Source organism: Eimeria necatrix, genomic scaffold (genome assembly GCF_000499385.1).
Source record: "Eimeria necatrix Houghton genomic scaffold, Enh_scaff7, whole genome shotgun sequence".
Lineage (NCBI taxonomy): Eukaryota > Apicomplexa > Conoidasida > Eucoccidiorida > Eimeriidae > Eimeria > Eimeria necatrix.
This window is the reverse complement of record NW_013654529.1, coordinates 14,130-33,323: the sequence shown is the minus strand read 5'-3', so window position 1 is coordinate 33,323 and position 19,194 is coordinate 14,130. Positions and strand designations below refer to the sequence as shown.

At 54.6% G+C, this 19,194-nt stretch overlaps 6 protein-coding genes across 6 annotated transcripts; 4 read left to right on the top strand and 2 right to left on the bottom strand.

Annotated features, from left to right (window-relative positions):
• Positions 1–42: 42 nt before the first annotated feature.
• Positions 43–3,145, bottom strand: ENH_00076720 (hypothetical protein, conserved; the record flags this gene model as incomplete). Its single annotated transcript, XM_013582601.1, has 5 exons — positions 43–145; positions 347–409; positions 519–1,870; positions 2,029–2,336; positions 2,623–3,145. 5 exons carry the CDS (start codon positions 3,143–3,145, stop codon positions 43–45), a joined length of 2,349 nt encoding a protein of 782 aa, XP_013438055.1.
• Positions 3,146–5,281: 2,136 nt separating this feature from the next.
• Positions 5,282–5,618, top strand: ENH_00076710 (hypothetical protein; the record flags this gene model as incomplete). Its single annotated transcript, XM_013582600.1, has 2 exons — positions 5,282–5,366; positions 5,431–5,618. 2 exons carry the CDS (start codon positions 5,282–5,284, stop codon positions 5,616–5,618), a joined length of 273 nt encoding a protein of 90 aa, XP_013438054.1.
• A 953-nt stretch (positions 5,619–6,571) lies between these two features.
• On the top strand, positions 6,572–13,013 carry ENH_00076700 (patatin-like phospholipase domain-containing protein, putative; the record flags this gene model as incomplete). Its single annotated transcript, XM_013582599.1, has 2 exons — positions 6,572–8,183; positions 8,344–13,013. 2 exons carry the CDS (start codon positions 6,572–6,574, stop codon positions 13,011–13,013), a joined length of 6,282 nt encoding a protein of 2,093 aa, XP_013438053.1.
• Positions 13,014–13,912: 899 nt separating this feature from the next.
• Positions 13,913–14,401, bottom strand: ENH_00076690 (elongin c, putative; the record flags this gene model as incomplete). The annotated part of the gene is made up of 1 exon (XM_013582598.1): positions 13,913–14,401. One exon carries the CDS (start codon positions 14,399–14,401, stop codon positions 13,913–13,915), a length of 489 nt encoding a protein of 162 aa, XP_013438052.1.
• Positions 14,402–15,274: 873 nt separating this feature from the next.
• ENH_00076680 (NOL1/NOP2/sun family domain-containing protein, putative) lies at positions 15,275–17,369 on the top strand (the record flags this gene model as incomplete). Its single annotated transcript, XM_013582597.1, has 7 exons — positions 15,275–15,528; positions 15,642–15,910; positions 16,021–16,163; positions 16,358–16,582; positions 16,769–16,849; positions 16,994–17,116; positions 17,256–17,369. 7 exons carry the CDS (start codon positions 15,275–15,277, stop codon positions 17,367–17,369), a joined length of 1,209 nt encoding a protein of 402 aa, XP_013438051.1.
• Positions 17,370–17,807: 438 nt separating this feature from the next.
• ENH_00076670 (hypothetical protein, conserved) lies at positions 17,808–19,186 on the top strand (the record flags this gene model as incomplete). Its single annotated transcript, XM_013582596.1, has 4 exons — positions 17,808–17,946; positions 18,281–18,626; positions 18,706–18,766; positions 18,887–19,186. The coding sequence occupies 4 exons, from the start codon at positions 17,808–17,810 to the stop codon at positions 19,184–19,186; spliced, it is 846 nt and encodes a 281-aa protein (XP_013438050.1).
• Between the last annotated feature and the right edge of the window lie 8 nt (positions 19,187–19,194).

Below are 19,194 nucleotides of genomic sequence, written 5' to 3'. Positions count from 1 at the left end.
ATCTTCCAAACTGGCAGATCTAGGACCCTTCCATCAAGAAGATCACTTTGCAATCTTCCCTGCTGCGCCATCTAGCCAGCCTCCGTTAAGGCGGGAGACGAAATCCGCGCAAGATTCCGAATTGACGCTTGGAAAGGCAGCAAACCTGAAAGGTATCCACAAATAACATGATTCAAGAGTACAGCAAATGGCCAAACTCCTCAGCAAAAACTGAATTAACGGGGTCAACTTCTTGTGGAGGGCATTATTAGCGTTAGAGGCTGGTGCTACTGAGGAAATAGTCCGCTGAAGGGCAACGCTACAGCAGCTGTTGCAGAGTGGAGGTGCTCGTGCACCAGGGACTCACCGCCGGCCAATCTGGTGCGCCAGGATGGCTGCGTCCTTCACCCGTGCCCCAGGGCCCCATTCGCTGCGGACCCGCAGCGCATAACTTGAAAACATTGCCTCTAAAGGAAAATGATATCAGATCTAACTGGTATTTCCATCCCAAATGTCAAAATGAAACGAGCGCGACTAACCTCAGAGATCCTGACGCGCCGACTACTTGGAGCCACGGCGCTACCCGAACCCTAAGCTTGTGGAAGTCAAGGCGCGCATCCGCAAATGAATAGGGCTCCACACTGTCGCCTTCAAGCCCCACAGATGCAGCGGCAGCTGTCGTGGACTGCCCCACAGGTTGCCCAAGCTCTTCCCCCTTTATCGCCTGTGTTGGCGGTGATTCGTTCGTTAATTCACTCAGAGCCGCATGTGTGACTGGCAGATCTCCCCAGTGTCTGTAGCGGAGGCTCTCGAATTGCTTAACAAGATTTAGCAGCTGCTTCGGCTGCGCAACGTCTTGAGAGTTCTGCGTATGCCTTATTGTCACAGGCCATTGAAGCTCGGCTAGCGGTAAGAGACGAGAGCACATAACCAGGCGGTCCGATGCCAAGATGATTCCTTCTCGCAGCAGCAAACGCGTCACTGCTTCCTCTGCTGAAGAGATCAAGAGGCCCAAAGCGAGCAACCCAGCAGCTCTCTCTTCTTGCTGTTCGCCTGAAGGCTTGTGGGGGTGCAGTAGCCGTTGCAGTGGAAGTAGCAGGTGCTGCATGCGGTTCACAAGTGCCTCAATCTGCTGGACGCGTACTGAAGCTTGAACGTGGAGCAGCTCAGCCTTGGTAGCCCAAGCAACGGCGTTTCTGTCAAACCTTTCTGCTGCTGCAAGGGCGGCAGCCTGAAGATGAGGGAAAAGATTCCCCGGTAGCTGCAACTCAGCCACTACCACAGCATCTTGTGCAGCTTGTAGAGACGCCTCAAGCCCTTTGAGTGCCTCTGCAATGTCCTCATCAGCCGCTGCTCTCGCTGCAGCCTCTGATGGAAACGGCGGCCGGGCAGGGCTAGCCTTCTCATCCAGCTGCGACGGGCTGTAGACGCACCCCCTTCCTAGAGAGGACGCGCGCCGCGAGCTATGGGCGCCAAAAGCATGCACAGTAATCCACGAGGCACAAGGCAGCGACGTCAAAAAGTTCGCCATTGTGGACAGGCCTGAAGTTTCGTGCTTTGCATGACTGAGCTGTGTGGTGTCACTGCCGCCTGGAGCTCCACAAGCTGACTCTTGGGGGGCTCCCTTCTCTGCTGCACAGGAAGTAATCAATTTTTCCCCGCATTCGCTAGGCATCAGAATGCGCCCCAAACAATGGGGATGCATCGCACAGATGATGACGTCTGCCGGATAGCGGGCCCCGTCTTCGCAGACAACCTCAGCTGCATTCCCCTCACCGGCTCCAGCGCTAGGCAGTGCCTCAATGCGCACAACTGGCGAGCCCAATACCACAGAAACAGGAGGACCCTGACTAGACGGCGACATAATGCTTTTCTTCAGCGCTTCAACTAGCTGCAAGATCAAACAGCTGGACGACAAAAATGCAATGTGGGATAGACTAACCAGCAGAACGGCACCGAGGCTACTGTTGCTGATACTCCTTCTGCTGCTGCTGCTGCGTACGTAGCTGTCTCTAATATGAGTTTTCTCTTATTTGGTCAAGAAATTACCTGTCGCATGCCTCCGACCGGCGTAAACACGCCGGCCCCTTCTGTGGCCATTCGCTGCACCGCCTCATGGCCTTTCGGAAATGCCTTGCAGCCTTCGACAGGAACTATGCGGCCTCCGCCATCAATAAAGCTACTGTCTCTGCTGTCAATGGTGCTGCTGCTGCAGGGGCTGTTCTCCTTTTTCTGAGCCCCTCTCTTACGGGCCAGACGACGCTCAGCCAGGCAGCCACGCAGCAACGAGCCGTACTGCTGCTGCAGCAGCCATGCTCTTGGGAAATACGCTGCAGCAGACAGCTCCGCCGCATCTCCTGAAGAGCGCAAGACACTGACACTGTGCCAACGAACATAATTAGGTTTCTGACGGTGCACTGCTGAAAAGTGAACTCAGCAAGGAAAGCTGAACTCCGTTCCGTGTCACGGAATCCGAATCGCTTTCTTCTAGCAAAAACAGATAGCATTTCAAGCTGCACTTGCAGCCCTGCATGTGGCTGCTCGCAGTCCTGTACACAGATGGCGCTGCCGTTGCGCATGCAGCTGCATTGCTGGGAACGAGCGCAACTCCTGTGGACTTCAGCCTGATGGGCTGCAGCTGACCTGCATAGCTGCAGGCGCTGAAGGCGGGGAGCAGCACCGCGTTGGAGAAGGCTTTACAGGAGTGCAGCTCAGCAAAGGCAGCGACTGACATGTCTTTTGCTGCTGGACTGTTGGGTCCCCCCGTGGCTTGCCGCCGGCGAACTGCCTCTTTAGTTAAGCAGCTTTCACGAAGGCCAGCGAAAATGGCCATCAGCACATTCAGCCTTGACAGCCCCGGTCTGCTCCGCCCACGCTGCGCTGCTGCTGCTGCTGCTGCTGCTGCTGCTGCTGCTGCTGAAGAGGCTTGCGAAGTGGCATGTTCCCGTCGCCTGAGTCGTAGCAAGGGAGCTGTCCAGCTGCCCCTCTGTCCCAGCCACTTGCTGCTGCTGCTGCTGCTGCTGCTGCTGCGCACCAAGGAGAAGACAGAGGCGGCCTGGCGCCTAGCAACAACCAGCTGAGACGGCAGCAGCAGCTGCTGCAGCAGCCGGAGCACATGGCCGCCGCCGGGGGCCAGCAGGTGAGGCGCGCCGGCTCCAAACTCCATCGGAATTAGAGAAGTGCTGCCAAGATCTGCAGGAGTTTGTCTCGAGTTTCCAACAACAGTGGAGAAATGCTCCTTCTGGTCACTGCCTCTTAGCGCGCCAGGGGCCACAGAGAGGTGCCGCGTGGGCAGGCGATCTTGAAGGACCTGGCGGACCAGAGAGAGAAGTTTCTGCGATTTTTCCGTTTCAAATTCATTTCTTTTTTCTTTATTTCTCTCGCCAGAGGCAGCAGCCCCCTGCTTATCAGCATGGGAAAGCTGCTGCTGCTGCTGCAGCAGCTGCTGCAGCAAGCCTGCATCTGCGTATTCCGTTTGAACGTATTCCCCCCCCAGTTGCTTCTGCGCTTCTATGAGCCTTATGTTCGCGTGCTGCAGCTGCTGCTGCTGCCGCAGGTAAAAGACAGTGGCGAGCCCGCTGAGCCCTCCCCCCACGACGCTGCAGGCAAAGCCCAAGTGCAGATTGGCAATCTTGAAGCCTTTGAGGCTTTTTTGCTTAAATAAAATAACTAAATAAAGATATTTTGAGTCATTTATGCACTATTATCGACTTTATTGTCCTTGCAGTTCAGCAGCGGCCTCCTACTCACCATATTTCGGGCTGCGGGCGTTCCTTCGGCATAGCTGCTTCGGATGTGGCTTTTGCATGTTTATTTCGTTGAGACTACAAGTCCAATTGCTGTTTATTTTGGAGACATTGGGGAGTAAACTTTGAATTCATTCGAGTTTTTCGGCTCTCAGCAGCTCCCGCGGGAAACTGCAGCGCTTCAAGTGTCTGCAGCAAAAGGCAAAATGCCTTTTTTGCAAAAACAGATTCAATTTCCAAAGAAGGATGGACTGTCTACGGACTTGGCTGGAGAGTTCTTCACGGGAAATGAAACAAGAGGGAACACTGCGCGTTGGCGGCTCCGTGGACTCAAAGCGCCAACACACAAAAGAAATAATAAAATAATTCAAATTCACAAAAATTCAAAACTTGAACTTTTCAATTCCCCGCGTACACCGCAGGCGACGCCGTCGAGGCCATCGAGGCCCCACCGCGACACCAGAGGCCACGCCGAACCGACTGCTGCAGATCTGCGCTAAAGCTGCAAAAAAGTGCACAAATTTCAACTTTTCTGTTCTTAAAATGTCAAAATTGATGTTTTTTCGTTCAAATGAGTGCGCCAACTGGCTAATTTGCACTGCACATGCAGCTGTGGGCCACCACTCCATCGCAGGGCCAGCAAGCCCCTGCAACAGGCAGTCAGAAAACACCAAAGACAGCAACAGTTATTCACAATTTGGAGTTTTCTGCGGCTTTCCGATATGAGGAGGGAAGCTACGCAGTGCGATTCGTAGACACTTCGCAGCAGATGCAGGACAGGCTGTCCAGAAGGGTTCCAACATACAGGTACTAAAATGCCTTAAAAAACGGAACTAATTGTAGAATGTGCACAAAGAGTCACCACCTAATACGATGGCGCTAACGAGGAAGGCATTAGAAACCTAATTGATCGACGCAAACAGAAAAAGTTGTTATACCTTCAGCATATGGAAGCTGGAGGCTGTGGTGCCTGGAGTGTACGTACACCTCCGTAATGGTGGCAGAGCGCCGGGCGAATCCTGCTGGACGGGCGTTCCCAAGTGAGAGTTATAGACTCGATAAAAAACAAAAATGTTTCGTTTTTCCGTGTATTTTTGCATTTGGGCAGCTCCCGCAGTTTTTGGAGCTGCGGCGGAGAATGATTTGAAAGTTGCATTTGGCAGTTCGCGCGGCACCGCCGCGCGGCGCCAGCGACTTCCCACTCACCTGCCTGAATCGAACACAAAGTCTTGTAAGATTTCGTGTTAGGTTTTTGAAATAAGTGGAACTTATTTTTTCCTCAGGGTCTCCTGTGCTTGCCTCAGTTAAGGCGCATCTGCACGCGCTTGAACCCGACGGAGGTTTGCAGCTACGGCTTCTTTGCACTAACTGCACGAGTCTATTTTTTGCAAACAACAGAGGGCAGCGAAAGTGAAGAAAAGACTGAAGAAGCAGAACGTAAGACAGCGCCACAGGAATAGGGCCAAGGGAAACTCCCACAGTGCAAGTTTGGAGCTCCAGAAGGCGAAAAAGAAGCCCCTGAAAGCCCCAAAGAAACGGAAACTTCTCTTTCTGAAATGGAAACTGCCGAAGAGAAAGGGGAGGGGCCCAGTGAGGCAGCCGAAGCAAAAGCTGAGCCAGAAGAGGGGGGAGAAGAGGAAGGTTTGCGAAGTTGAAACTTGCTGGTGAACGCTGCATGCATTTTTATTTCAACTGACGGACACAGAGTGCAAGCAAGAGGAAAAGGAGCTTGAAAAGGCAGAAGAGAAGATTGCGGAGGCCCAGGAGGAACTCAACAAGAAAGAAATAAAAGCAGAAGCTGCAGAAGCAGCAGAACTCGAAAAAAGAGCAAATGCAATTGCCCAGGCGGAGGCAGAAGAGGCCGAAGACGAGCAGCTCAACGAAGAGGCATAGAAAAGGCTGCTGCTGCAGCTGCTGCTGCAGCTGCTGCTGCAGCTGCTGCTGCAGCTGCTGCTGCAGCTGCTGCTGCAGCAGCTGCTGCAGCTGCTGCTGCAGCGGCCAATTTTTACGCAGGGCTGGGCAGCTAGTCAAGAAATGAAACGAACAAATATTAACAAGTGCGAATTGCTGGAGATGAAGACCACTTGAAGGCAATCTGCAAGTTCTGGATTAAAGAGAAGTTCCTGTTCAACTTATTCGCCGTTTCTTGTCAAGAAAACGCCGGGGAAGGGGCAATCAAAGGAGCACTTGAAACTGCCACACAGCAATTGTTCACTTTTTTTTGTTTATTTGCTTCATAGAGTTCTCCAGTACTGAATTTTCTGAATTATGAAAAGCCGCTGTGTTGCATTATTTTGCAAAAGCTTTTCTGAATTTCGTTTGCCCGGGGCCGCGCAGCAGAGGCGGAGTTGCAGGGGACCTCAGGGGCTATTTCCTGTTTAAAGTGGCATAAAATATAATTTTAATAATATAAATTAATAATAAATAAATTAGAAATTATAAATTCAGCAGTCTGGGGTGACAGCGGGGGCTCCAGCTGGCGAGTTCAACTCGGTGTTGGTGTTTTTGCCGCATGCAAGACAGTCCAGAGTCCTTTGCGGAATCCGAAAAAGAAGTAAGTGGCAATTCTTGAACATTTATTAATTTAAAAATTCTTTAACATTTATTAATTTGAAAATAAAAATGCAAAAAGATTCTAATTAATGTAATTCCAGGCAAAAAGACAAGAGCAACTCGCGGCCTCTGGTGAGACACTCGCGCGGCGCGGCACTGGCCGACAGCCCAGCGCCAGCTTTCCCTCCCTAGCAGTGGTCTTTGTTGCAAAAAAAACATCCAAATGAATCCCAAAAGTTCTTTTAACTCAATTTTTCTCCTTTTTACGGTGATGAGCGACGGACTTGCCCTTAATGGGGGCCTCGGTCGGTCCTGTTCGCCGTCGCCGGACGCCCCCCGGAACACCGCCGGCAAAGGCCTTTGCATGCACCGCTCTGCAGCCTAAGTCCCTCTGCGCTGCATATTATTTCTTATTTTGGCTTTATTTCGCCTTAGGCCTCTGCGCCACTTCCACTTGTTCATTCCGAGCCTCGGGGGGCCCCCCGGAGGCCCCCGCTAGCCCCGAGACGCCCCCAGTGCCAGTCTTCTCTCCCCTGGCCCACTCTCTGCACAAAAATGCGAAAAATAAGTGGCAGCGAAGATGGGAAGTGCAGACAGAAAGGGGGGGGGCCCCCCAGGGGCCCCTGGTCCAGGGGCCCCGCGGTGTTCAGGGGCCGCTGGCTGCAGTTTCGCCGGGCCTAGTGAACCACTGGTCCACTGCAGGGGGGGGGGCCCCCCTTAGTTCCCCTTCAATTGCGCCAGGGGCCCCTCCCGGAGGTCCAGCGCAGCTGCAGGCCCCCGCAGGCCCCCCCAGTCTCTCTGGCCCCAGCCTGCGCTGCTGCAGTTTGCTGCAGCCCCTCGGCCAGGGGCCCCCCACTCTCTGCTGCGCTGCTGCTGCATGCAAAGGGCCAGAGGGGCCCCCGGCGAAGGGCTTGCAAGAGAGCTTCCGGCGGAGCTTGTGGGCCTTGCTGCGCAGAGCCCCCGCATGCAAGGGCTGGCTGCGGGGGGGGACCAGTGGTCCATCTGCAGGGGAGACCACTGCAGCAGCTCCCCTGCAGAAGGCTGGGGGGCCATTAGCTGAGGGGGCCCCCCAGGGGGCACTGGGGGGCCCCCTGCCGAGCCAGACTGAGGCCCCAGCTGCTTCAGAAAGCAAACCCGGGGAGCCTCTGGGAGCTGCAGCAGCTGCTGCTGCAGCAGCTGCTGCTGCTGCTGCTGCTGCTGCAGTGGAGGCAGAGAGGAGCAGCAGCAAAGCTTCGCTTAATGGGCAGCAAACAAGTGCTGCTGCAGCACTTTCTCAAACGCATGCACAGCACTGCCACTCGCCATCTTCAAATGAAGAAAATAATTCACAAGTCCGCAAAGAAGGCCCCCAAGTCCCAGCTGAAGCTGCTGCTCCTGAAGAAGACTCAGACGCAGCTCCCTTGCCACCAGCAGCAGCAGCAGCAGCAGCAGCAGCAGCAGCAGCAGCTAGAGGGCCCCCTGAGCAGCAAGCGGGTGCAGGAGCTTTGCTGCCCGCTAAGAGTGAAGGGGCAAATGGCCCGCAGGGGCTGCCGCCTGCAGCAGAGGAAAAGGGGGCTGGAGATTTTGCTGCCTCTGGTGCGAAAGCCCCCGTGAGCGGCAGCAGCAGCAGCAGCAGCAGCAGCAGCAGCAGCGGCAGCAGCAGCGAAAGAGAGCGGCTGCTGCAGCTTCAAGGTGACGCTGCTGCTGCTGCAGCAGCCCTGAGGGCAAGCACGAAGCAGCCGAGGCGGGAACTCGCGGCCTCCGCCGCAGAGACGGAGCAAGCTGCTGCAGCGGGAGCTGCTGCTGCACTTGCTGCAGCGGGAACTGCTGCTGCAGCTGCTGCAGCGGGAACTGCTGCTGCAGCTGCTGCAGCTGCTGCTGCTGCTGCACGTCAAGAGGAGCGCCTGCCGGATTTGCAGACAGCGGGTGAGCCCCAACAGCAACTGCTGCTGCACTCTAAAACTTCTGCTGGCCTTTTAGTCCTGAGTTTTCCTTTGAAGTTGGCGAGGCCGTGCAGTGTACGTACACCCGAAGCTTTGCTGCGCTGCTGCTGCTGCGCTGCTGCTGTGCTGCTGCTGTGCTGCAGTCGCCGATCAGTTGCTGCTGACTCTCAAGGGGCCCCCGGCGCAGCAGGCCGTCGCTGTGGGGGCCCTGCAGGCCCTTGTTGCTGCTGAGGGGCCCCTGCGGGCAGCAGCAAAAAAGGCCTTTGTAGTGTTGCTGGCGGGCAGCCCGCCTCCCCCGGACGAGTCCGAGGGCCCCCCAGATAGCAGCAGCAGCAGCAGCAGCAGCAGCAGCGGCAGCAGCAGCAGCAGCAGCAGCAGCAGCGCAGTAGAGCGTCTGATAGACAAGGGGCTTCTAGTGCAGCTTAGCCGCATCCTTAGCAGCCCCAGCCCGAGGCCCTTCTGGCCGCGTTGGCTGCAGCGCGAGGCCGAGCCAAAGAGGACTCAGTTGCTGCTGCTGCTGCGGCTGCAGCTGAATGTCTTGAAGCTTTTGACTCAGCTTTCCGTGTGGGGCCCGCTGCTGCAGCAGCAGCTAGCCAGCCACAAGGGCTTGCTGGCTGCGCTGCACAGAATAAGGGCAGGGCCTTCAGGAGCTCCTGGGCGCTGGGGGGCCCCCGGCGAGCCAGGGGCCCCAACAGACTCTGGGGCCCCTGGGGGTCTTTCCGTGGCTGCAGGGGATAGCAGCAGCAGCAGCAGCAGCAGCAGCAGACAGCGTGGGGCAGCAGCAGCAGAAAGCGGCTTTCAAGTGGCCCCAAGTGCTCCTCCAGGTCTGCCCAGTTCTGGCCTCTCTGCTGCTGCAGCAGAGGCCTCAAGCGCGGCCAACGGAGCGCTGGAGGCGGGAAGCAGAAGCGATGTAGGAGTCCACCTTAAAGGGGGAGCTGTAGCTGCTGCTGCTGCTGCTGCTGCTGCTGCTGCAGAGCAGCTGCATGCAGCAGAGCCAACTTATACTGCGCGCTCCGCCCCTTTAGACCAACCCCAAAACTCACATCTCCATCAAGAAGGCTTGACACTCTCTTCAAAGCCCTCCGACTTGCATGCAGGAGCAGCAGCAGCGTCAGCAGCAGCAGCTGCTGCTGGAGCTGCTGCTGGAGCTGCTGCTGCAGCACAGCGTGGGAGGGCGGCGGCGCCGCAGCTCGGCACAGAGGCCTCTGCAGCAAACCGCCCAAAAGTGCCAGCAGCACTTCAGGCCCGCAGCAGAGCAGCAGCAGCAGCTGCTGCTGCCCGGCTGGGTGCAGCAGACCCAACAGTTCAAGAAAGGGCGCTGAGCGATGTGCAGCTGCTGAGGGCAGCAGCAGAAAAGCTGGCAGCGCAGCTGCTGCACCATCTCGAAGGAGTGCGCAGCAACGCCCCCTTTGCAAAGGAACTGCTGCTGCAGCAGCGCAGCAAAGAGGAAAGAGCTGCTTCCGGGGGGGAAGGGATGGGGGCTGTACAGACAGCGCCGCTGTCGGGGAGAGTTCGGTCATTTCTGCTTTCCTTCAAAAGACGAACTCCTTCGGGAGAGTCGGGGGCGCCCAGGGGCTGCCACTTCAACTCAAAAGAACTCCAAATTCCAAGCTGCTGCTCCCCCGCTGCTGCTGCTGCTGCTGACTTACCCAAATGTGACAGCCACAGAGAATCCGTGGACTGCAGCGGTGTCAGTGGCCCCTCTGCTACTGCGGGAAAAGCCACGGGGGTTTGCGGCGATGCAGGGGCGGCGAGGGAGGCAGCAGGGGAATTCAAATTGAGGAAAAGCAATTCATCTGTGCATGCAGAGCCAGCAAAGAGATGGAACTGGCTGGATGTCGTGCGGCTGTTGACTGCGCCTTTGGAGTGTACGTACACTGCAGCGTTTGGCAGCAGGAGCCTCAGGAATAAGTGCGACACAAAAGAGACAGAGCAGGAAACAAACCGAGGCGTCTTTTGGGTGCCAATTTGCCTGGCGGGCGGTAACGGGGGGGTCTTTGCAGCTGTTGCTGCTGTGCTTGGAGACGCAGTGGCAGCAGCAATGAAGGAGAAGGTCACGGAGCGCCTAAGAGCCCTTTCTGCGCAGCAGCAGGCCGTGCATGCGGAGAGGAGTGGCACTCAGCCGCAGCTCGAGCTGGAGCAGCAGCCGCAGCTGCAGCTTGAATCGCAGCTGCTGCAGCTGCTGCAGGATCTGCACATAGGGTGGCCGGAGCCCGCGGGCGGCGCGGCGCCCAGGTGGGGCGTCTTGGGGATGGCCACAGTTTCGGAGCCGCCAGGGGGTAAGAAGGGGGAGGGAAGCAGCATTTTTGTTTCTGCTGCAGACGAATTGGATGAGACAAACAGCTCTAGCAGCAACTCTCTCTCAGTTGGAGTGACAGTACAAAACAAAAAGCTGCACTTCACACCCCTCTGCCTCTTGACGGGCTCCTCAGCCTTTCAGGCTGCAGTGCAGCCCGCCGCCGTGGGCGCGCTGCTGAAGGCAGCAACCCGCAGCAGCAGCGCGTTCCAGCTGGAGGCTCTTGAGACGCTGTTGTCGCTGCTTCGCAGCGACGATTTGGGGGTACTTGAGAAGCTCTCGCGCGAGCTAAAGAGCAGCAGAGCAGCGGGTGGCACGCCAGGGGCCAGCGAGCTTGATAAGGGGCTTGCAGCGGCTATATTGGCTCCCTACAGCAACAAAAGTAGCTGGTGGGGGGGGTTTGGGAGGGGTGTGGCGAGTGAGGCGACAGATCTGCTAATGCGGGAGAAAAAGCAAATTGCGGCTTTGAATTTGTTGTATGAACTGTGCACGAGGGATGAAAGCCTGCTCAAGGGGCTGCAGCAGTACAGATCACTGCATGCAGCGCTCAAACAAGTTATTGACTTTTGTTCAACTAAGGCCCCCGCAGCTCGCGCCTGCAGAGCAGCTGCAGCAGCAGCGCGCCCCACCTCGAGCTGCGCAGGCGAGTCCGCACTGCGGGTAGCAGCAGAGGTGGAGCTGCTGCAGGTGGCGCAGCTGCTGCCTCCCGGCGAAAGGCACAAGAGGGTCTTGCTGAAACACGCGAGGCCCTTGCGTCTGGCCACTATCCTCTCAGCTGCCTTGGGATGGCAGCCGCGGTGGCAGCCGCGGGTGACGGGGCAGCGTGGGCTGCGGATCCTGGCCTTAGACGGGGGGGGCACTAGGGGCGTTCTCACAGTTGCGCTGCTGAAGGAGATCGCAGCAGCTGTGGGCCGAGAGTTGAGTGATGTGTTCGACATCATCTGTGGCACCTCAACAGGAGGGGTGGTGGCGCTGCTTTTGGGGTTGGAAAAAGCCACAGCCAACGAACTTGAGGCTCTATATGACACTTTAATTCATGAAATATTTGTTAAAGACTCTGCAGCTGTGGCGGGTGCACGGCTTGTCGTGCGCCAGGCCTATTACGACGAGACCCTGTGGGAGTCGCTGCTGCAGAGGGCGTTCGGCGATACACGAATGATTGACTTTGCTGCGGACACAGCAGCCCCCAAGGTCTTTTGCTTGTCGACAAAAGTGTCCACAAGCCCTGCAAAGCTGGTGATCTGGCGAAACTATAACTATCCCCACAGGACAAGGGGCTCAGCCTCTGCGGGCTTTCATTCACCGCTCTTCAGCAACAGGGTGGGGGGGGGCGCTGTGTCGCGGGTGCTGCGGTGGCCGTCTTCGCTCGCCCTTGCCTCCAGCGAGGCTGCGGAGCCCAGTGGGGGAAAATATGAAGGGTCTTGTTGTGTGAGAGTGAAGGATGCGCTGCGAGCAACGACTGCTGCGCCAGGGTTTTTCAGCGGCAAGAAGATTGGGGGTGAGCTGCTGATGGATGGGGCGCTGCTAGCCAACAACCCAGCGGCTGTTGCGATCGCTGAGGCGAAGGCTTTGTATCCGGGGGTGCCTATTGAGGTGGTAGTGAGCATTGGCACGGGTCAGTGCGCCCCAGAGAGATGCGACACACGCACAGGCTGGGATGGTGTTTTCAACCAGCTTGTGAATGCAGCAACAAACACAGAAGCAATTCACGAACTGTTGCAAGATCTGCTACCGCCTACTGCCTACTTCCGTTTCAATCCCGTGATCGACGCCATGCCCATCGACGAGACTTCAAAGGAAAGACTCGAATCACTTAAAGTTGCAGCCAAACGATTTGTTGAAGAAAAGCGGAACAAAGAAGACATACAACGCCTGGCTGACATCCTGCGCTCGGCCAACCTCATTCAAAAGCAGAGCCAGTCCTTCTTGCGCATTGTCTCTCGCCAAACGGCGGCTTGCAAAAAGTGGATTCAAAACGCAGGAGCTCGTTTTATAAGTCACACAATAGGAGACGAAAGGGGCCCCATCAGGGCCTCCGACTCTGCCCTTGTGCGTATTGGAAAGTGTTTTCTGCAGCAGCCTCAAGCAAGCTGCAGCAGCAAGGACAACGGCGATGTCTCGCTACAGTTGCCAGAGAAACCTGATGAGGATGCTGCTGCAGCAGCAGCTGCAACAGCGACAGCAGGCAACTGCAGCGCCGAGGTTGGAACGCCCGGTTCAGCAGCAGGAGCCCCTACCGAGGCTTTGGGGGCTACAGAGGAAGCTGAAGCGCTGCTGAGGTTGGAAGGAGGAATGGGAGGGGCCGGAAGACGTCGCTCCTTCCTTGCTTGGCTAATGAGCTCCCCAAGGACTAAAGCGAGACAAAAGTCAAAGGACAATGCATTTGACATGCTCGAATTGCTCGGGCGCCAGCACCTGTCGTCACGAACAGATGAAGGGTTCGAAACCCTAGTGCCACTCACTGGAGTCCGCCATGTGCTTCACGGGATCTTCCGGCGAATTCAAACGCAGTTGTGATCTTCCACCCTCCAGTGGGGGACATCGTTTAACGGTTTGAGTTTCGAATAACTTGCAAAAAGTGACCTTGCAGGTCCTATGTACCTTTTTTTTCGCCGTGCTACACTTAACTCAGAAGTAGCTCGAGCTCCGCATAGGCGGAGCTCCAACTACTGCCTCTGTAGTGAAATAGACGATCACAAGACTTGAAGCTGTAGCCGTTGCTGCTGCTGCAGCAACAGCTGCTGCTGCTGCTGCTGCTGCTGCGCATACAAGCCTCTCTATATGCATTCTGTCAAGTAAGTATTCTGCAAATGTGCACTCCCGTTCAGAGGGACCTTTCCACTGAGAAGTCGCAGTACTGAGCCAAACGTGAACGCAAGCGGGCTGTGTGCGACGCCGTCGCATTCTTGTATGCATACTTGCATGCACGCAGACTACGCATGCATGCATGCATGCGCACTTGCACGCACTTGTGTTGAAATCTGGGTCTTGGAGGGGCAAAGAGCAGGAAATGATGTCGAAAGCAGGACAGGACTAGTTGGATTCTGGTGCACACATCACTTCCCAGAAGTAGGGGAGCAAAATGCCCTGCGGCGAATGCAATTTGCACTATCTTCGCGCTTCGCTAAATACTAGAGTGAAGAGAACGAACTAATTCTACTGCAGTCGTACAGGGCTGCGGCAAACAGCGCGAAAAGAGTAGAAAGGCCGCATGCAAAATTAAGGCATGTGAGTTTGTCGAAAGGAAAAACCAAATGGTAAAGTGCGCGAAGGCTGTTCGTCTTCGCACGGAAACGCCCGATTCTCGGGCTAGCTGGAGGCGTGCAGGTCTGGAAACCTTATTCAGATTTGCCCCAGCTAAGGACTCAAGGAAAAGGCTGTTTGTGTTCATAATTTGTTCATAATATGCGCGAGCTTCACTTCATTCCTAAGTAATCGGCTGCAATTAAGAGATCGACAGCTATCTCAGGCTCGATTTCAAACTCAAGGGGGGCCCCCCCCTCCTCCCGCCACTGGTATCTACGTTTCAAGTACTCCACTGCTTTGCACAGTATGTTGTATCTGATATTGGGGAGGTTCAGTTCTCTCGTTTTGCTTTCTGTGAAGTTGCCCGCGAGCATGCGTTCCAAGAACTCGCACTCCTTGGCAATATTCAGAGGCACGTCCACCCGCTTCCCCTCGCTGCTTATGAGATGCACCACGTCTTCTGCTGCTGCTGCTGCTGCTGCTGCTGCTGCGGGAGTTTGCTTCCGCGGCGGCGACTTGCCAGAGGCAGGGGAGAGCGGCGCGTCCGAAACGGAAGAAGAGGGTTCTCCCAAGCCCGCAGATGTACAGACAGCGTCTGCAGATACATCGTCTGCACAGTCCTTTCCTTCTTTGCTTTCTGCATTATTCTCTGCCGGCATTTTCGAAGTGCGAAACGCGCAGGAGTGCTCGGGCAGCGCGGTGCAAGGGGCAACGCTGGGGGCCAGCCTTTCGCCTTCGTTGCCGCAGAAGAGTTTATCGCCGCTTCCCTTCGACACTATTGCATGCGGCTATCTCGAAGTGAAGAAGAAGAAGGCTGGTGGGACTCCAGTATGTCAGCGCAAGCAGCCAGCACCAGCACCAGTTAGCCAACGAGTAGCAGTACGCTCTGGATTTCGGCCACTCATGCTGCGATTGCGGATAGTATTAAAGATTCAGAGCCAACAGTTGAAGGGTAGCGCGTAAAACCCTATTTAGTGGCAGGGAGAAATTGTATTCTCTGTGCTAGACATGAAGCGAAGAGTGGCCGAGACCGCTTTGCAATGCGGAGGGTCGATAAGCTGCGGAAAAGTCCAAGGTCCACGCACTAAATGAGCTGACTCAAAATAAAACAGCTATATCAATGTTAAAAAACTAATTTATTTGCAGTGTCAGCGCCTCTTCGTCAAGATACGAGCCTGCAATGCATGCAAGGTTCAGCCTCCATGGCAGCCAGTGAATCATCGACTTAATAGAGTTGCATTATTTTACCGTATGGGAAAACAAAGATACGAGGAATACGGTTTATCTAGTTTACAGGCCGGCTAACTGCTAGGCAACTGTTTGGGGATTCCTCATTCGCTTTGTAGGGCTCTAGCTGGCCTCGATCAGCAGCGTGCAGACTGCACCCGGGCCTCTTTCTCGTTGAAATATGAAAAAGTATATTGTGCGTGTTATTTAAAAGGCGTAGCGACATGGAGGAGGCGGGATTAGTGAAGACTAAGCCTCCACTTTCCGCCTGAACAGCCCGGGCTTGTGCAGGCAAGAGTTGCACAATGAATGCTTTCCGCGTCAGGCACCTTGAACAAGCCCTCCAGCTATACTACGCGCCGCACACCACTGGCCACCTGCCTCTGGACTTGTTCTTGAGACACTATTACAAATGCAATAAGAGTGTCGGCAGCCAAGACAAGAAGTTCATTACGCAGCACATCTACCAGATCGTCAAGTGGAAAGGACTCCTTGACCATGTGACCCCGCCGCCCGCTTCTTGGTCCAGCCGGATTCGCACTTACTTCGTCTCGGACAGGTAATTCGGACTTGGCGTTTTTCTGGATTTGTAATTGATGTTTCTTTCTTCTGAACTCTGAAGACTCAACTTCGTTGCAGAGTCTTCACTGGAAACTTGAATGCTCTCTTCAGATGGAAGCTGCAGACGCAAAATGAGAAGCTGCCGCCTTCAACGCGGACTTCTTTCCCACCCGATTTATTCAATCGCATTCAAAACGCCTACGGCACGGCCAAAGCCATTCATATTTGCAACACGCTGAACGAAGAGGCCCCCACTTACCTGCGGACGAACACTCTGGCCATAACTCGCGACCGCCTTTACAACTACCTTTTGAACAAAGGCGAGTCTTTTCGGAGCAGCAGCGACTCACCACCGCAGCTAGAGAAGCAAAAAGCTGCATGTTGAGTGCTGCATCTTAAATGCATTTTATCAAAATATTTTTTGTACTACATGAGTTTGATCCCACGCTGCTGCTGCTGCTGCTGTTGCTGCTGCTGCGGGGTGCTGCAGGCATAGCAGTAGAAAAAAGCCCCAATTCCCCTTACGCGCTGGTTCTCCCCCAGCGCCAACGTCTTGGCGATTTGCCGGAGTTCCATAGGGGGTATTTCGAGATCCAGGATGAGGCCAGTCAGCTGGCAGCTCTTAAAGTTGAAGTGGGTTTTCACTTCGGAATAAAAATAAGATATTTGTCAAATATATTCCCATGGATTGCCTTAATGCTTGTTTTCTTTCTAGAAGAGGCCTGGGAACTTGGCAAACTAGAACTAGCGCAGTGTGCGTGGCTTCCTCCACTTTGCATGCGGTGACAGTTCCAGTGGAGGGCTTTGTTTGTCTTTTTGCCTCTCAGGTAAAGCCCGGCGACAAAGTTTTGGACTTCTGCGCAGGCAGCGGAGGAAAGAGTTTGGCATTTGGCCCGCAAATGATGAACAAGGGCAAGATCTACTTGCACGACGTGCGGGAACGCATGCTGCAGGAGGCGAAGAAGAGGCTCAAAAGAGCGGGAATTACAAACTACACCATTCTCGAGCCGGGAAACCCCACTTTGTCCAAACTTGTTGGGGCAGTGGACTGGGTGCGGGGGTTGCCGCTGCTGCTGCTGCTGCTGCTGCTGCCGCCAGCTTTCTCTGCAGCATTCCTCTCTTGACGCAGCCCAACATGAAATTTGCAACAGTTTTGCTTTTTTTAATTCCGCTTGCAACAGTTTTGCTTTTTTTAATTCCGCTTTATCTATTCACGCTCTGTGCGGCATTCTGTGCAGGTTGTCTGTGATGTTCCGTGTTCCGGAACGGGCGCGCTGCGGCGAAATCCCGAAATAAAGTGGAAATATAAAGACGAGAAGGTGGGCTGGTGGCGAATGTTTGGAACTCGCACTTAATATGCTTTTTAAATGCATGTTTTGCGCAAATAAGGACACATTTTTTGTTTATAAAGCAGCTTTCGCTCGGGTGACCCGGTGTTCTGCACGTGTGACTTGCACTTGCAGCTCATGGACTTTGTTGCACTGCAACGGCACATCTTCAGCAGCGCCCTTCAATACGCAAAGCCCAAGACAGGGAAAATAGTTTACATCACTTGCAGCATCTTGGACGAGGAAAACGTTCACCAGGTATTTCCTTAGTGATGGTGTTTCCGTAGGCAGCAGCGCGCAGAGCATCGCTTCAGCCAGAAGAAAAACATGAACTTGAGGCGAAATGCATGGCAAACACACTTATTCCCGTCTTTGTCTTTCTTTAATGGCATTTCAGGCTAAGTTTTTCTGTCAACAACATGGCCTGGTGTTGACGGAACCGCCGTTCCACTCACTTCCGACCTCACACGGGATGGATGGCTTTTTCTGTGCAATATTTTCTCGGCCATGATCATCAGCGATTCGCTGAACAAGCATTGAAACCTGCTGCCCAGCAAGTCACTTGGCTTTCGGAAAATATAATTCTTGTCTTTTTAACTGCTGAGCAGCTTCTGCAACTGCTTGCTGCAGCTGTTGTTGCGGCGGCACGAGCTGCTGGGCTTAGCTGCGTGTGCGGCGCCGTCGCTTCACAACTCTGCTGAGCGAAAACTCTTTTGTCTGCTGCACAATTTTTCGTGAAGAGGTCTTAATGTGTGCTTCGTAGCAGCAGCTGCTGCTGCTGCTGCTGCTGCTGCTTTAGCTGCAGCAGAAAGCAGCAAGTGTCTGCATACCGTAGGGAAGCTCAAGGTGGAGCTGCTGCTTCCGTCAGCTGCCAGTGCAAACGCGTACCCACGCTGCTCTGTTTGGAAACTACTTTCTATTTGCAATTTTAAATAAAACTGTCACGAAAATGGTGAAACCAAAACAGACTTCAGAGGACAAGCTCCTCGCGCTGCACAAGCTCGTGCTGGATTCAGATTCTTTCTTCGGGTCGAAGGAAATCGAGAAACTGGCAGAAAAAGCAGGTTACAGAAGCATGCAAGCGAAAGGTCAGCCCTTTTGTCTTTTCAAAATTCAATTGGATTCTAATTTTCCTTTTTTGGTCACGAATGAAATTGAAACTTCCGCGAAGACGCGGTCAAAATGCTGCTCGACGAAAATCTGATTCAAACTGACAAGGTCGCTGCTTCCTCAGTCTTTTGGTATTACCAGTGCCGCCCCACTGCCCGCATCGCGCGCAGTTTTTGCATTTTGAAACAACTAAGAAGTTTATTTATTTCAATAGTCCGTCAGGGCACTTAAGAGCCAAGCTTTCGCTCAGCAAGACGCAGAACTGCGGAGCCTGAGGTGGGCTATTCGTTGCTGCTGCTGCTGCTGCTGCAGCAGCAGTCACGCGCAGCCTTCAGAGAACAAAAGGCGAAGCTGCTGGCCCTGCAGGCCCCAGCAGCAGATCTGGAGTCCCTGGCTTCTGCAGTGAGTTGCAATTCGAGTTCGCCTCCGCAGCGCTGCTGCAGCTGCTGCTGCTGCTGCTGCTGCTGCTCTCAACAGGCTGCAGCAGCAGAGGCTCTCCTCGCCGAAGCAGATCTACTCGAACAGAAACTTCGAGTGCTGCAAGAAGAGACTCGTGCTGCTTCTTGCTGCGACCTGCTGCAGTTCCAGCAGCTGCAGCAGGAGATTTCGTTTGCCCGCGCCGCCACAGACCGCTGGACAGACAACATATTCATCATTCGTGGGCTTTTCAAGATGCAAAGTCTTTTCATTTTATTTATTTTATTTATTTTATTTAATTCAACCATTGATCACTTCAGGCCAGTTCACCAGAAGCCGCCTCGGGGTTCCCGAAGACCAAATCGACCAGCTGCTCGACTTGTACGCTCCGCCAGTCTGTGCTGCTGCTGCTGCTGCTGCTGCTGCTGCTGCTGCTGCTGTTGCTGCTGCTTTTCCCCCGCTGCAATGTTTCGTGCATGCCTCATGCTGTGCGCGACGCAGACCCGATGGCTGGGACAAGACAGGTGCTGCTGCTGCTGCTGCTGCTGCTGCTGCTGCTGCTGCTGCTGCAGACGATTAAGTGCTGCAAAGGGGTCGACAGGTCGACATCTCGCGCCCGATTTTCTGCTGGACACAAATCCCAATTGTTTTAATTCAAGTTATTTTCTTTTAAACTTTTTTCGAACTTTAAATCTTTTTATATTCTGGATTCTGTTCACTGAGGGGATGTGTCAGTACAAAGTGTCGCGGCCAGCGACTTCTTCCCGACTTCGCCGTTTTCTTTTCATTTCTCAACAATGAACATCCAG